Source organism: Bos javanicus, chromosome 22 (genome assembly GCF_032452875.1).
Source record: "Bos javanicus breed banteng chromosome 22, ARS-OSU_banteng_1.0, whole genome shotgun sequence".
In the NCBI taxonomy this organism is placed as follows: domain Eukaryota; kingdom Metazoa; phylum Chordata; class Mammalia; order Artiodactyla; family Bovidae; genus Bos; species Bos javanicus.
Window position 1 is genome coordinate 46,128,207 of NC_083889.1, and position 16,467 is coordinate 46,144,673.

Here is a 16,467-nt window from a genome sequence, read left to right on the forward strand (position 1 = left end):
CAGCCTTAATTAATCAGAATTCTTTTCCAGACATAATTCTTTATAGGAAAAATGGTGAATAACAACAAAGCAAACTGAACAGAGAAGCCATTACACACAAACACACACACACACACACATAGACACACACACGTGCAACAACTTCTGGGAGACGTTCTCATTACCCACAACTCCTCATCCTTGCCCAGGTTTGGGAAAATCCCCTTCTGGATAACTTAATGGATCCAGTCCAGATCTAGAAAGCTAAGTTTTATTTTTTTACTTCAGAAGACTACAAAAAAGAAAGTATCATGGAACTGCATGAAATAATAAGACAGTATTATTGATAGGTTTGCAGAATTAGAAAGTCCACTGCTTCTTAGTTGGTATTTTCAACAATAAAATGTGATACAGATAAACATAAAGAAATTCTTAGTACCTGGAAATTTATACTTGAGAACACATACATGTGCATAGGTGTGAGTTAACACAGACTTGTCAGCAAAGGAGTATAGACAGACCCCAAGAATCTTGCTTCTTAAAGGAATCTAACTGATAATCTCCTCTAAAATCCCACCTAGGGAGGGAATTTCTACAATAACACTCGGTCTTTTTTTTTTTAATATCTTCATTAATGAGGGACCCTCTTCCTAATGAGTTCATTCAACTAATTATTAGACAACTCTTATCAACATGTCTACCCAAATTTTTGAAAACTTTATTTTTATAGATGTTTCATTTATGGAAACAAGCAAGTGCCAAAACTCAGGGAGGAGCTCTGACACTAAAGCATTAGAGAATCCCCATTAGGGGTGACAGGAATGCTTGTAAGAGATTAATACAGAAGCCTCTAATATAAAACATAAGCATATACTGAACTGTCCAGAGCAATCCAAGTTTCTAGTACTATTATTCATCCCTGAAGCTTTCACAATGCACAATATAGAGCCTTACACAGAATGAGCACTAACAATATCAGACGCATGAAACAAGAGACGGTAGGGTGGCATCACCAACTCAATGGACGAGTCTGAGCAAGCTCCAAGAGATGGCAAAGGACAGGGAAGCCTTGTGTGTTGCAGTCCATGGGGTCGCAAAGAGTCGGACATGACTGAGTGACTGAACAACAACGAGACAAGAAAAAGCCAAGGACAACTGAAAAGCCTTTCCAGTTTCTCTTGCTTCTAAAACTGGTTGAAATAAGGTAATGTTCAGTTCTCCTTTGGAGGGAGGAGACCCTAGCATTTTTTTTAATAATATCATAAAACCTAAAGATTGGAAGGATCATTGGCTACATGCCTCTCATTGGTCACTGCAGCTCCCTGTTAGGAGAGCATGAGGCTACACAAAATCTTAGTCATTACTGTGTGTTGGTTTAAATCAACTCTGATGAGGAATTGTGAGCCTCCAAAGTGATGTGACTTGCTGAAAGTTCTGGCAAAAGATGTTATGGCTGTGTGAATTTTCTCTAAGTAGGACCGTGACCACATTTTAGATTAAAAAAAAAACATCTACTGAGAAGTTCATATGCAAATTCTATATGGTATAAAATAACAGCCCTGCTTCCTGGCATGTGTTTTGTAGAGTATGGTCAAGTAAAAATTTCCTCGCACTTGGGGTAGCAACACTTACGGAGCTGGTCACTCACTGGTTCAGGGCTAGACCAATATTCAGTACTGGTTCTCCTGGCTGACTTTGGCTCTCTTTAGCCTCCAGGATGCTCCCTCATACCCTGCATGCAATGCTCAGGCCAGCAGGACCAAAGGGACAGAGCCAGCCTCCAACAAGGGCACCCACCTGTGCTGAATGGGATCGAATAGACGAAGCTCCCTGGAATCTGCTCTGCAGCTCTTCGGTACCAGAGAGGGAAATGGTCTGCATTAAAGATGTTCTCCTTGTCTCCTGCTTTCAGGAAGTCCCTTGAAATAGAATAGAATAAGAGCATGGCACCACTGAACAAGGAAAAGCCAGACACAAGTACATCCCAACAACTTTTGCTGGGTAAAAACAGTGTTGCTTTTAGAACCCTGACCTGATTTTCCTCAGTATAGAGAGGACCTGTGCAACATGCATCCCAGATTACTCAGAAATATTTTGTATAACCCTGCAGTTAGACTCCCAGTAGGTGAAATGATTTTCCTAGTATACCTAGTGAACTAATAGCCTTAGCATCTGAAGCAAGCAAATAAAGTCTCCAGAAATCCTATCAGAAGACCAAAGGCTCAGAAAGCTTTGTCTTACCTTAAAATCCAGACACATAGATACATATTTTGAGGGGATCAACATCTTAAATAGATCTCACTCTTCTTAGAAAAAGTGTAAAGAAGGTAAACTGGGTCTATGTGAGGATATTTGCTGCTTCTTTCCTTCCCTCCCTCTGTATTGCGTGTTAATTGCTTGGTCAAGTCCAACTCTTTGCGACCCCATGAACTGTAACCTGCGAGGCTCGTCTGTCCATGGGATTTCGCAGGCAAGAACACTGGAGTGGGTTGCCATTTCCTTCTCCAGGGGATCTTCCCAACCCAGGGATCAAACCCGGGTCTCCTGCATTGCAGGCAGATTCTTTACCACCTGAACCACTGGGGAAGCCCTTCCCTCCTTATTCTCCAGCAAACAGGACTGCACCTACTTCTGGATATGAGGGACTGCTGTGGTGTTGGGTGAGACTCGTCTAAGTTTTAGGCAGAGCTGAATGATCTTGAGCGAGTTACTTGGGTTAGTTACTGAGTCTCTTAGCCCCATTTATTCATCTACAAAGTGGGAATAATAATATTACACTTACTGCAGTACTATCAGGATTATATAACACCATGTGTGAAAGGACTATGTAAGCTGAAACAATATATGGCTAATATTGGGGATGATAGCAGGTTATAGGGGCCATGAACTATAATAGATACACTTCCAAAATCAGGTGGTGGGGATAGGAGATAGAACCTCAGTGTAGGAGCCTGATGACACTACAGGTTAGCTCTAGCATGGGCACTTTATATCATCCAAACTTATTCCCAATACTTTGAACTCTCTTTAACAAAAACATAGAAATTTTAAACTCTTTCTAGCTCTGGCTAATAGTGTATCCAAATAGGGGGGTATCAACAAATACCATTTGATTGGAGGGGGTAGCAGATACAAGATCCCAAGACAATGCAAGCCAAGGTGCCTCTATATGAATCAGTGATACGTGTTTCTTGAAGACAGATATTTCATCCATCCAGATATCCAATGATCATTAACCCATTTTTCAGATGCAATGAGTGAGGTGAGCCAGACTGCAGGTGAGCCAGCAGTCTTGAGTGTGGTCCTGCCATCTTTCAAATCCATCACAATCACCTGACTATGAGATTAGCAAGGTGTTAGGGTATGTCGTTGTTAGTGCTTTCTTGTTTATCTATTTGTATCTCAAAACACATAACAGGTTTTCCTTCTGAGGATTAGAAAGTCTACTTCTGTGTTGTCCTTCACCTCTCTGGATCCTAAAATGAGAAGAGGATGTGTATCCTGACACTTCTAGTCCTTCCGAGGAACTTGCCATCTGTTAAAGTATTTGTCTCAGGATACAGGGGCTTTCCTGGTGGCTCAGTGGTAAAGAATCTGCCTGCAATGCAGGAGATGTGGTTTCAATCCCTGGCTTGGGAAGATCCCCTGGAGTAGGAAATGGCAACCCACTCCACTATTCTTGCATGGGAAACTCCAGGGACAGAGGAGTCTGGTGGGGTGCAGTCCATGGGATCGCAGAGTGAGACACAACTCAGCGACTGAGCACGCAAGCACGCATGCACACGTAGGTGTAGAGAGGACTTCAAAAGAGTCAAGTCATGACTATAGTCAACTTCATAAATGACAAACTGAGGAGTTGAGAAAGAAAGAGCCTTCACGTGGGAATTAAAAGCCAGTCCACAAAACAACCAAAAATCTATGGATCTGCCACTTACAGATGTGGTTTTATAAGATGACGTGGTTGGTGTCCAGGACTCATCTAAGAGACACATGAGCACAGCTCAACTGTACTTAATGGTACATAGTGCTCCTGACAGGCCAACCCCTCTCAAATCACTGGATACCCAGTGCCTCCATTATTCCCACTGTCCCTGAAGGTCAGGATTTGTGAGGCTCCATGGTAACCTCTGGAATCACAAACACACACTTGGCAAACTGTCCCTCAGACTCCACTCATCCCTGGCTTAATAATGTCTCTTACTTCAGAGAAAAGAAATTGAGAAAATTTATTAATAGGCTCAGGAAGGACTTCCCAGGCTCATACCAGCTCTGGTCAAACACCAGTTTAAAGAGTTAAGACCCTGGGGCTCTCTGAAGATACAGGGGTTGAACAGTGTTGGTTTAAATGGCATCTGGGTACTGAAGTTGGTGACACTCAGCCCACTGTCCATCTGGTCTCTTTAGAACATGGAAACAGCATCAAAGCAAGGGCCACCAGAATGCCCAGTCCTGGCTGTGGGGCTCTATAGGCCCTCAGACTCTGAGCTGAGGCACAGAGGTTCACTAAAATGTACACAAACACGCTCAGAATTGAAACACTGCTTCTTGGACAAGCAGAAATTCCTCAGCAGAGGTGCAAGACGGCTGAAAGCCCTCTGGTCATCTGTCAGGAGTTGAGTGAGTCCTCCCTCTGGCTGCTCCCCCAGTAGCCACACTATCTCTAGCGTCCTTAAGCGACCCAGCAGGGTGGGAGAGGGCTCCAGGACAGAGGACAGATGCCAACAAGTGTGAAGAACAGAGTTGTGGAAAGGTCAACAATGAGCAGGTGAACACACACACATTTTATAGTTTGCATTTAAAGTCGCACAGTTGTGTCTGGCTCTTTGCAACCCCATGGACTGTACAGTCCATGGAATTCTCCAGGCCAGAATACTGGAGTGGTAGCTTTTCACTTCTCCAGGGGATCTTCCCAACCCAGGGATCAAACCTAGGTCTCCTGCATTGCAGGTGGATTCTTTACCAGCTGAGCCATAAGGGAAGCCCAAGAATACTGGAGTGGGTAGTCTATTCCTTCTCCAGGAGATCTTCCCAACCCAGGAATCAAACCTGGGTCTCCTGCATTGCAGGGGAATTCTTTACCAACTGAGGTATGAGGGAAGCCAAAAACACACACACTGTGGTCCCCAAAGGAGAATAGAGAGGAAAAATGTCAACAGGTCTGAGTTTTGTTTCCACCGCTGCTGGAATCAATGAATGATATAAATGCCCCTTTCATTATCTTGCTTCAGGAGCTCCCTACTTACTGATTGGTGAGCTGCTCTGCCCCAACAAACAGGTTGATTCTCGAGAGGCCTGTGCGAGTGCCAAGGAAGGCTACCTCCACGCCCTTGTCCGAATTCCTAAAACAGAGCAGCACAAGTCAGGGGGATTCTGCCAGTCAGCCAGCAGATAACAGCTTCTGCATTTTAAAACTCATGGAATGTTGTATGAAATAACAGCATTGAAGCCTGAAATTTTGGTAAAAATTATAGAAACATACACACACACAAGTACATACAGGATGCTGACTCTGATCCCTTACAAAGGTTTTCATGGTAATTTTTGCCAGAAAAACTATGAAGTCCATGACCTAGTTTGGTGGGCATAAGAAAGTGCACCCTGCAAGATAAACACACCTTTATCTCAAGCTTCTGGGTGCAAGCTCAGAAAGACCAGGCCAACTTTGAGGAGAGGAAGGAAAGCCTTAGAGCTAGCTTTCTGCACTGATGCTACCAAGTCCATTCTCGGTCCTGAGATCGTTAGTGAAATCTGCCGTTAGCAAAACCCAGCAACTTAGCCACTGATTCAAGTCTGTAGTATCCCACAGCCTGAAAATGTTTAGGACTTGAATTCTTCACCATTTAGGAGGCACCAACATGGAAGTTTTACCCTCACCATCAACCCCAGACAGATGAGTAATGAAATGACTTCTGTAAACAGTCCGACAGGAGGCCATGCATAGGAACTCTAAGGAAGGCCTTAGCAAAGAAAACTCATTTGAAGATTCACCGAAGGTTTTTTTCAACAGTCAAGGTAAATTTTATGTTTGAACATGTTCTTCAGGGTATTCTCAGGGCTTACTCTTTTGCCACAAATATACAGTTTTATGCTACCAAAAAAGTATGAAGAGGATACTGATTCTTGAGTTTGCTTCCCTGCCCTAGATGCCAGTAGCAATCTGATTCAAAGCTTTATCCATGTCATCTTCAATATAAGATCATTTAGTTACTTGATCTCTGATGGTTGTCAAAGTGGTCAATACTACTTCCAAGTACTTAAGGGATGAATAAAAACCAACACTATGTATTAGTTTCTGTTCATAGCCTACACCAAGTAGGAAAGCCAGGCTGCCCAATCAGTAACAGATGTGGACTACAAAGCAAGCTACCATTTCGGAAATCTCTAGCATCTGTTAGGGGTGAATCAGCAATCTTTGCACCGGATTTTAAGTTTCCCGAGAACCTAAAAGAAACATTCCCACTAGAGAATGCAATCACAGAAAAGGTTGACTCTTTCCAGATCTCCCAGGGAATAAGATGCATGCAGGTAAGCAGTCCAAGTATACCCCTCAAATATAATGAGAGTAGTTAGTCATAACTTTTGGACTCCAGATTCACATATTAAACTACCTACCTTACATTTTTTCTTAGGAGTCATTTTAACCTTAAAATGTCTAGAAAAGAATTCTGTCCATGTCTAGTCCCAAGGTTGTTCTTGCTTCCTTGTCTCCGGACCGAGGAAATAGCATGACTATCTACACAGGTATTCATGCCATAAACCTGAGAATGATTCTTGAAAGCTCAGCCTCCCTCCCCTCACACCGTGAACTCAGCACCAAGTCCTGGGGGTCTTACTTTCAAAGCATGTCTCTAGTGCATCTCTTCTCTCTGTGCCCACAGCCACTGCCTTGGTCCCAGTGACAAATCCCTTGAACTGCTACCATAGATATATATAGATAGATAGATAGATATTTACCCTCATTACACTCTACTATTTACATATCAGCAGAAGGATTTTTGTAATGCAAATTTGATCATCTACTTCTTAAAATCTTAAAATGTCCTTAAAATTCTTTAGGGATTTTCCAATATTCTGACTATAATGTCCGAAATCTTTAACCTGATTCCCAATGTTCTAAACCATCAGGGCCCAATGAACCCTTGTCTCCTGACATCTTCCAGCCTACCCTCCACAATTCAGCTCTGCTGGCCTTCTTTAAATTCCTCAACTGTCCAAATAGCCTCTTACCTCAGGGTCTTGCACATGCTGTTCCATTTCTCTGGAATTCTCCTACAGAATACTTGAACTAGTTCCTTGTCTCAAAAGCCTTTCCTTTCTTCTATCTCCACTCTAGGTCTCATTACAGTCTACATGTCTAATTTTCCCTTCATAATTATCACAATTCTCAATCACACTATATATCACAGGCACCACGATGATAAGGACTATGTTTGATTGAGTTATTTCCATTTCACCAATGTCTGGCCCAGTGCTTGTCACATAACAGACATGCAATCAATATTTGATGAATGAATGAATGAAAATGAGAGCAGAGTGAATGACAGACCTAAGAGAGGAGAAGAGACAAAAGGGAAAATAAAAGAAGGAAAGGAGCGAATAAAGAATAAAAAAGGAGGGAGAACTGAATAATATATGACATGAAGGTAAAGGACAAAAGGAACTTTTTAAAAATTTTTAATCATTAACAGGCTACTTAAAGTAGTAAAATAATAATAATAATAATAAGCTACTGAAGCACTTCTCACCCTAGTCTTTGACAACTTTCATTGGTTGCCCCCCTCCCCCTACATACTCCACTTCAGAAATAAAACCACAGGGTTATATCTGACACCTTAATGAAATAGAGCTCTCACCTTCCTGTCCTCCTCACAACCTAGCCTGGCCCAGATCCCAAGTTCCCCCCAGACTGTGAAGGAGAGGGAGCCATGGCAGGGCAGGAAGCAAAATGCTCCTTCCGCCTCCCTCTCTCTCTCTCGGAAGTGTCACCCTACTTCAACAGACCAAATTTCATGTAATGTTAAAATTCAAACAAATTGTATGTCAAACCCAGGAGCTTGCCATCCAAGTCAGAGCCGCTAATCTGCTCTAGCTCTTGTGGTTTGGAGCTTTGGGGAAAATTAAAGAACTTTAACACCAGCCTCCTAAAGCAACTTTAGTTCTTTAAACCATAACCATATTTCGGACGGCTTGTGGGGAAATGGCCATGAAAAGGGGACATGTGCAACCACTTACTCAGATTTGTTGAGGGCAAGGCTGGTCCAATAGGCTTCAATGGGAGCACTCACCACGGCATCAAAAAGGACTTCCTGTATCAATTCTTTATCACCTGTTGGGAAGGACAGACTTGAAAAGATGGCTTTGGCTGCACCCCAAACTACAGCACGAGAGGTGCTCACCAGGCTCATTTTGCAGTATCTGCAGGCTACTATCTCCTATGGTGTGTTGCTGTGCTAACTGCCTACCAGGTGAGAATATGAAACAGCTCTGACACCTGATACACCATAAGACAAGGGCCCCCAAAGCATCTGGATAAGACGATAGTAAATTGAGAATGTTGGGTGTCTCACACTACAAGTTTTCACTTTCCCTCCCCATCGAGTAAGTTGATGCCATAGACCAGCAAGCCAACTCTGGGATTTGGAGACTAGAAGGCAGCACTCCTCAGAAAGTTTTCTCTTTTCATCCCCATTTCTGCCCTCTATCAAAATTTGCAATTCTTCAGGGCCCTGATCTTGATTGTAGGGGAGAAGGATATGATAGCTAATTATTTCTGGGACTCTTATTTTGTGACTTCTTCCATCTAAGCTTTTATTTATTTATTTATTTCCATCCTAAAGTGGGACATCCATCCTTATCCAGATGAGTTCTTGATAGAGCTCTGTGGAAGAGGATGAGAAATCGGGAGGGTATCATGAGTCTAGCAGAGGCATCCTAAAACACTCCAGCTTTATCACCTACAGCAGCCCAGTCCTCACCGTGGCTGGTGGCCAAGAAGACGGTGCAGCTTTGCTGTAAAAGCAAAACCTGGAAACAACTCATCATGAAATAGACAATGAATAAATTGAGACATAGTTACATAGTAGAATACCATATAGTAATTCAAGTAAATGCATCAGAGCTAAATTATCAACACAAATCTCAAAAATATAATGTATGATGAGTGAAACATAGGTTGCAGCTAACATATACAATATATATAAATTTTATTATACAAAGTAATGAACATAATGGCGTATAATGGATATGGATACATAGGTATATATGTATATATTTGGTGTATACATATATATATATATATACACACACACACACAATGCATGGGAATGATGAATAAATACAGGGTGGTAATTCTCTCTGAGAGGGAAATGGGATCACATAGGGGGCACTCAGGGTCTTCAACATTATCTTTGATATTTCATTCCTTAAAAAGTACCTGCAGCAAATATGGCAAAAAGTTTAAAATTTGACAAAGCTGGATGGTAAATGTAAGTGCTTCTTTAGATCAGTGTTCCACTTTTGTTTCTTAAATATATCACTCAAATAGGCAAATAAAATGAAAAATTGAGTCCACATGATGTCCATCTGATGCTTTCTCTACTAGAGCATATCCCAAAAAGTAAATCCATTTCATGAAGATGTGGTTTGGATGTGGATAATCTTACACCTCTCATAGGGCTGTTAGGGTTTTCTGTAAGATAAGATGTGCAAAGAACTTCTCATGTCACTAATAAGTGGTATCTGCTAGGGGTAGGGCTGAGTGCCATGCTCATTTCTGGTGAGTCCCTTGTGCCCAAACTTTCACTACTGGAATTAATCAGCATAAACCTGTGTTTGTCCAGGGGACTCGTCTTACGCTTGGTGAGCATCAGGCCTGCTGCTGCTCTCTCCTTGCCCCACTCCTTCTCCCCCTGCACCAGCTACTGGCCATTTGATTCACCGAGCTCCCTGAGAGGGCACTTGGTGGGAGGAGGGGCAGCAGAATGTACACTGCAAGAGGCAACATGTCACAGTGGCAGTCCCACTCTGGACAGAAACCAGGAGACCTAGAGTATGGCCTTGGATGAGACAAGTCTTATTTTCAGCCCTTGTGCCTCATTTGCAAAATAAGGGAGTAGCTATTGGTAGTCTCCTTCCAACTGTAACATTTTCATTCTACTCGGGTGCTTGACTAAATGGTTTGGTAATAGGACACATCCAATGTGAAGGGTTAAAATGGGATTGGGGATCTGCATGACTCTTGGCAACCCACATTCTTTCTCCTGTTCCCATAGGAAGCAGCCACTTGGCTGGATTTCTTGTGACTGATCACCTTTGCCAAAGCAAAGCTTCCCTTGAAAACTAGAGAAAGTATAGTTTTGAGTTCATCCACACCCCCCTCCACTACCCAACCGCCACGTGCACAAACATGTGCATTTGAAAGCACACTCACATTGGAGCAGAGGTTCTTTGCCTTTGAGGTAGAGTTTAATAGCTTCTAGCTGAGACAGATGACGGTGCTCTGGGTGTAGGTCAGTGTTGCAGTAGGACCTAGGAATGTGACATGGCCCAAAACAAGAATGTGTACATATTTATAGCATCACTTTCCTTTGCCTTTGAATCAGGAGAACTGGGCAAGGGAGTACAGGCAACTTAAAATCAAAGAGGACAATAAAGACCAATGCTGAGAAGGACTGTTTCATTCTTACCATTCGTCTGCCAAGGACACATCAGGGTGTTCTAAGTCATGCAGGCCTGGAGGTCAAGAAGAAGGGTGTCATGAGTATGTATCATCTGTGTGGGGCACTGACTCCCCGCATTCTCTTCTATGTTTCAAATGTTCTAGGGTTAAGGCCATGGGGATAGGGGGTTAAGAGTAGGCATCAATCCCAAAGACATCTGCCTGGGAAAAGGGACTCTGCACACAGGAAATATTTTTATCTCAGGCAGAACCTTCCCCCAACTTCCACTTCATTCAGCCACTACTGCAACTTCCCCAGAGTCTCCCAGAAACTTAACTCCTTGAAGATAAATGATGCACCAGTGAGTCCTGGGAAAGAAGCTTAGCACAACAGTGGAGACACCAACTTTGGAGGCCCATACAGTACAGCCTGAGTCAGGAATTTGAGTGGGCCACTAAACTCCTGTGTCATGTCAGCAGGTTGCTTTACTTTTCTAAATGTCAGTTTCTTTTTGTGAAAAACATAATAATAATCGTCCCTAAGGCACAGGTGATTTTGCAGGTGAAACTATAGGTTGAATGGTATGAGACTGCAAAAACTCAACTGTTTTTAACCAGCAAAACCTGCTAGGTGATACAGGATCCTAAGTAGAAATGAGTTGTCAGTCTCTGAGAGGTAGTTAGGAGAACTGAGGCTTGCAGGGAATTGGAGAGTGTTTATAGAATGCTCGAGATGCCCTAAGTGTACGAAATCACTCTTTCTCCTTGTGTCTTTACGTGACTTCACTTTCATGGGTCATCAGCAGACACACACTTCTAAGTGACCACCTCAGCAACTCCACTAACTGAGAATGGCAGTTTCCCTCATGACCAATGATATCTTACTGAGCTCAGGATTCCAGTATCCTCCTCAAACACAAAAGTACAAAATAAATAGCAAACTACTAGAACTAGCATCACATACTTCTGTTTGATTTCATAGTTAGTTGGGAATAAATTATATAGAATATCATCCTATATGACACAAGTGGCCATATCCTGGCTCCAACACCTACTGGCGGAATGAGATTGGGAATGTCACTGATAGTGCCAAAAGTCATAAACTACACCAGAGGGTTGAATGGGATAGTGATTAGTCCCTAGGGCAATCCATGCTTTCTTCCCTTTCTTGCTTCTTCCACTCCTCCCTCCCTCCCTTCCATTCTTCCTTCAGTTTATTTATGGAGCATCAACTATGAGCCAGGTACTATTGTAAGTCTGCTGCTGCTGCTGCTAAGTCACTTCAGTCATGTCCGACTCTGTGCGACCCCATAGACGGCAGCCCACCAGGCTCCCCTGTCCCTGGGATTCTCCAGGCAAGAACACTGGAGTGGGTTTCCATTTCCTTCTCCAATGGATGAAAGTGAAAAGTGAAAGTGAAGTCGCTCAGTCATGTCCAACCCTCAGTGACCCCACAGACTGCAGGATTTTCCAGGCAAGAGTACTGGAGTGGGGTGCCATTGCCTTCTTTGATTGTAAGTCTACGGCCTTGAAAACATAACAGAGACCAAAAGAAAAAGCACTAATTGTCTCATGATATTTACTTTCTAGTGGCAGAAAAGAGATAAGAATATAAAGTTAAAATACATAGCTTATCACTAGTGAGGACTATGAAGTTAAGGGAGAGAATGAAGCAAGGAGAGAGGGTACCAAGATATGGGGAGGGATGAGGGGGTGTCAGTGTTAACTGTTGGAGTCCAGGATGCTTCACTGAGACAGTGACTTTAAGCAAAGACCTGCAAGAGGTGAGGGGAGAGCCAGGGAGTAACTGAGGTGCTCGCGGCAGAAGGAATCACAGGTGCAAAGGCCCTGAACTGGATCTCGCCTTCCTGGAATATTGGGTTAATGATATCAACTCTATATATATTTCTAGTTTCTGTTCTCATCAGTCTTCATCTACAAATCTCTCTGCCTAGACCCTAAAGGGAAGATCTTTTTGATTGCTTCCTCTCTGAGCTCCTAGACCACCAAGGAAATATGGCTGTTTTCTAACTCTCTCACCTCCAATTTAGATACTCCTGACAAAATCACATCTCTCCTGATTGATAATGCTGACAATAATAACATTAGCTCTAACTGACTGAACAAGTACTGTGTACAACATATCTGTATCAAGATATGTGTGTGTGTGTGTGTGTGTGTGTGTGTGTGTGCATGCATGCACATGTGCTCAGTCATATGCTCTTGGAGACTCCATGGACTGTAGCCTGCCAGGCTCCTCTGTCCATGGAATTCTCCAGGCAAGAATATTGCAGTGGGTAGTCATTCCCTCTCCAAGGGATTTCCTGACTGAGTGATTGAACCTACATTTCCAGCATTGCAGGCAGATTCTTTACCATCTGAGCCACCAGGGACTGTTCTGACCATAAGCTATTTCCTCACCTTGACCTCAGATGGCTTAGATGTGAATTTTCTGTCTTCATGTGCTGGACATCTACAGAGTCACACGTAGCTCATGGAGCCAGAAAATTAAAGAAATTTTTAAAAAAGATCCCTGAGAATACATCCTGTTGAATATTTTGCTCAAATCACAAAGTTGCCTGTTTTTTTCTTGCCTGTCTTTAGGAAGAGGGAGCACATACTTGATTGCCTCTGCAGTGGGGACACTCTGAGCTTTGTCCGGGTCAAAATGACCCACATTCACTCTCCTTCCCATTCCTTAAAATCTCACCATCAGTTGAGAGATAAAACCCAAAGTCCATGAAACATCGTGGGGACACTGGGCAGTAGACAGAAGGCCATATATGGAACCTGCCATTTCAGGGATTTCCAATCTCCTTTTCCTTCTCTGCTACATCACTGGAATGAATCACAAAGCAGTCCAGCTTCTGGAAGTTCATGGCACTCATTTGTAACCAGTTCTAACCCATAAAAGCTGGATTGTAACTGACCTTCCCACTCTTGGCATGCTCCCTGAGGATACCCAGGATACCCACACTCCCTGAGGATACCCAAAAAGAACACCGGTCTGGTCCAACCCCTTCTCTGTCAAGATGCAAAATTTAACACCTGGGTAGGGCCACTCTGGGAGTGAAGCCTTTCACAGGCTAGCCCTAGCATTCCTTATGAGCTGGTGATACTGGTAAAGATAACTTCTCTGAGCTACTGGGTTGTTGGAAGATGTAAAGGACAGTATGGGGGAGACAGCAGTTTTAAAGATTAAAGGGCTGTAACAACTGCTACCATTTCCTGGGAGTTCCCAGTGCACTGGTGCTTTATGAAGACAAGAAGAGCTAAGAACCTCAAGATGCTCCTTATTCCTTTTGACTTAGATAAATCATTTGAATGATCACATTTCCCTTGGACCTAGGCTGCCTCAAAACACAAGGGAAATTTGTAGCTCAATGTGGAGAAGACTAAGGCTTGCCTACCTTTGTTTTCCTTTTCCTGGGCTTGAGTTTTTATGCTAATTCATATTTTTCTTGGTACTGATTTTTATGTATGAGAAGAATACAGCCGGTAGATGGATGGTTCCTATGAGTTGCCTCGACAACTTTGTGGATAAAAGCATCACATAAATAAATGAAACCATAAGGAAAGCCCCCACTATCTGGGAGTCCTAGGCATCTGAAACAGTCTAAGAGAGCAAGGTAAAATCAGGGCGGGTAAATGGTTGAGTCAAACGTCCATGAGAAAAAGGGCTGGATAGCTGAGCAAATTCTTCAGCTAACCCAACGGCTTCAGGGCTTTCTTCCCACATGAAAGGATTAAGATGGATAAAGACAGCATCTTACCTTCTTCAATAGTTACATTCCCTCGGAAGAAATATTTCCCATGGCCTCTGGAGAGCGCCACACCTAAACTGTGCAGAGAAACAAAGCAGACCTTGAAATCCATAACATTGACTGGAACAGCCTTGTTGGCTATTATTTTCCATTTTCACATTTCCATTTCATGTTCTGTAAGCAATTTTTTTTTTTTTCAGAAGTTTACTTTCAAAACCCCACTGATTAGAGTTGGTGCTGGTCTGTCTTAGATTTGATCAGCTGCTTCAGTGTAATTTCTGATCGGAAGTGCAGCAGCAATGGGTGGCTCTCAAGTATGTTTAAAAGAAGTGTGGCGGCTGCTACAAGCCCTTGAGCAAGCCTTTCTCTTAGATGCTTTTGTAAGAGCTACATACCCTAATAATCTTCATTACCGCTTTATGCATCCCTACATTTAGCCACACCAGGGTCTTTCCAGACTGTAGAGTTTGAGATGAGGGAAAATTAACCCCTTTCTAATGGCAAAAATGAACACTTTTGCTGTCACTTGAATGTAGCCACATGACTGTATGGTGGGTTTCTTTGCCCAACCCTCTTCCTTGTCTGATAGATTTTTCACATTCTCACACTCAAAAGTCTTGATTTAAGCTCCTTCCTTTTTCATCTAAAGTCAGAGAATATGTTTTGATAACACAATCTCATCGTTTGGCAAACCCACTTAGCAGTCACGTGTTTCCTCAAGTGCTCTGGTTCCAAATGGAATTCACCCAAGATCCCTGGCCATATACGACAACACCACCACAGATTTTATTAAGATGGATCCAGAGTCAGTAAACTCTTTTTTCCCCTGAGCTTTGTGAGGCATCAGTTGAAGAACACAAAGAAGTCCTACCAAAATAACTTTTTACAAAAAGCATTATCACACTAAGTTAATAGCGGGAAACTTTAGAATGCTACATAAGAAAGCAGGCAAGGGGGCAAGTGCATTTTTCAAGACTTTTACAAAGAGAAATAACAGGATTGAAAGGCAGACAAGCACAGAGGAACAGTACGGAGAAATTAAAACCGAAGCACAACACGTAGGGATGAATATGCTGCCTCGAAGTGTGAAGGATTGCTTTTTGATCATGGAAATAAAGGGCAGCAAGTTAGATGGTTAAGGACCCTGGTAACCCGCTGAATTTATCTCTCCACCCTTAGTTGGAACCCCAAAGCTTATTTGCTTGATAATGAGATGCAAAGCCATGGCAAATTGAATGAGTTCTCCTAGGTGAGCCTGAACCATTTTTCCCCTTATGGAAAACAAAAACAAAAGCAGCCTGGGAAAAGCCCCTTCCTCACTCTTTCCAGCCTTTAGGCAGGATGTTTGGTTATCTTCAGATGATGAGCTCTGAGAGTGTCAGCAGGTTTTGTACAAACACAACTGATGGGTCTGATGGAATGTCCATGTATTATGGTCAGCTCTACCTGAAAGGAGTACCCTTGATGTCTGTATAATAGTAGTCATTTGTCATCACCAAAACCCGTTTCTAGATTGAAAAAACAAAAAAAAGGTCGTAGAGAAAAGAAAACATGGTTAGTCTGCTAGGTGAAGTTTTCAGAAATAAATAAAAATAAATGGACACACTATGATCAGGTTAACAGTACTACATGAATCTTGTTTGAGATAAGTAAAGACAAGAGAAAAATGAGCTCAGTGAACGATATTTACTCCAGATAGAGCTTTCAAAGCTAATTTTTCACAGTGGTTTGTTTTAAATTAAGCGGCAAGAATGTTTGAGAAAAATGTACCCCTTTGTCCACTGTCTTCTTCACCTCCATGGAAAACTTCCCGGTCTTTCTATTCACCATGGCATTTCTTAACTAAAATGATAAAAAAAAAATTGGGGTTAGTGCTTCCCAGGGTTACCATATTGTCTTGGACACCTTTTACCATCTAGCTTGAATGCATCTTTGGTGGCTTGTGTATGCAGGGCTGGGTGTATACACAGCTTGGTGTACTTTTGCAGTAAGTCTAAATACTATTCTCAGATCTCTGAAATGGGGCTTTGGAAGAATAAACATCCAACTGCTCTTGTCTAGGGGGAG

The 16,467-nt window shown here is 42.6% G+C and overlaps 1 protein-coding gene across 5 annotated transcripts in view; it reads right to left on the bottom strand.

Annotated features, from left to right (window-relative positions):
* Window positions 1–16,467, bottom strand: part of CACNA2D3 (calcium voltage-gated channel auxiliary subunit alpha2delta 3) — a 903,838-nt gene that overhangs the window by 161,899 nt on the left and 725,472 nt on the right. For all 5 annotated transcript variants that reach the window (XM_061396642.1, XM_061396641.1, XM_061396640.1 and 2 more), the window contains 8 exons: window positions 16,171–16,242; window positions 15,847–15,908; window positions 14,410–14,477; window positions 10,665–10,710; window positions 10,409–10,506; window positions 8,212–8,305; window positions 5,223–5,318; window positions 1,777–1,898 (listed from right to left, as the gene is read on the bottom strand). In XM_061396642.1, the coding sequence (XP_061252626.1) occupies window positions 1,777–1,898; window positions 5,223–5,318; window positions 8,212–8,305; window positions 10,409–10,506; window positions 10,665–10,710; window positions 14,410–14,477; window positions 15,847–15,908; window positions 16,171–16,242 (658 nt within the window). The remainder of the gene's footprint in view (window positions 1–1,776; window positions 1,899–5,222; window positions 5,319–8,211; window positions 8,306–10,408; window positions 10,507–10,664; window positions 10,711–14,409; window positions 14,478–15,846; window positions 15,909–16,170; window positions 16,243–16,467) is intronic.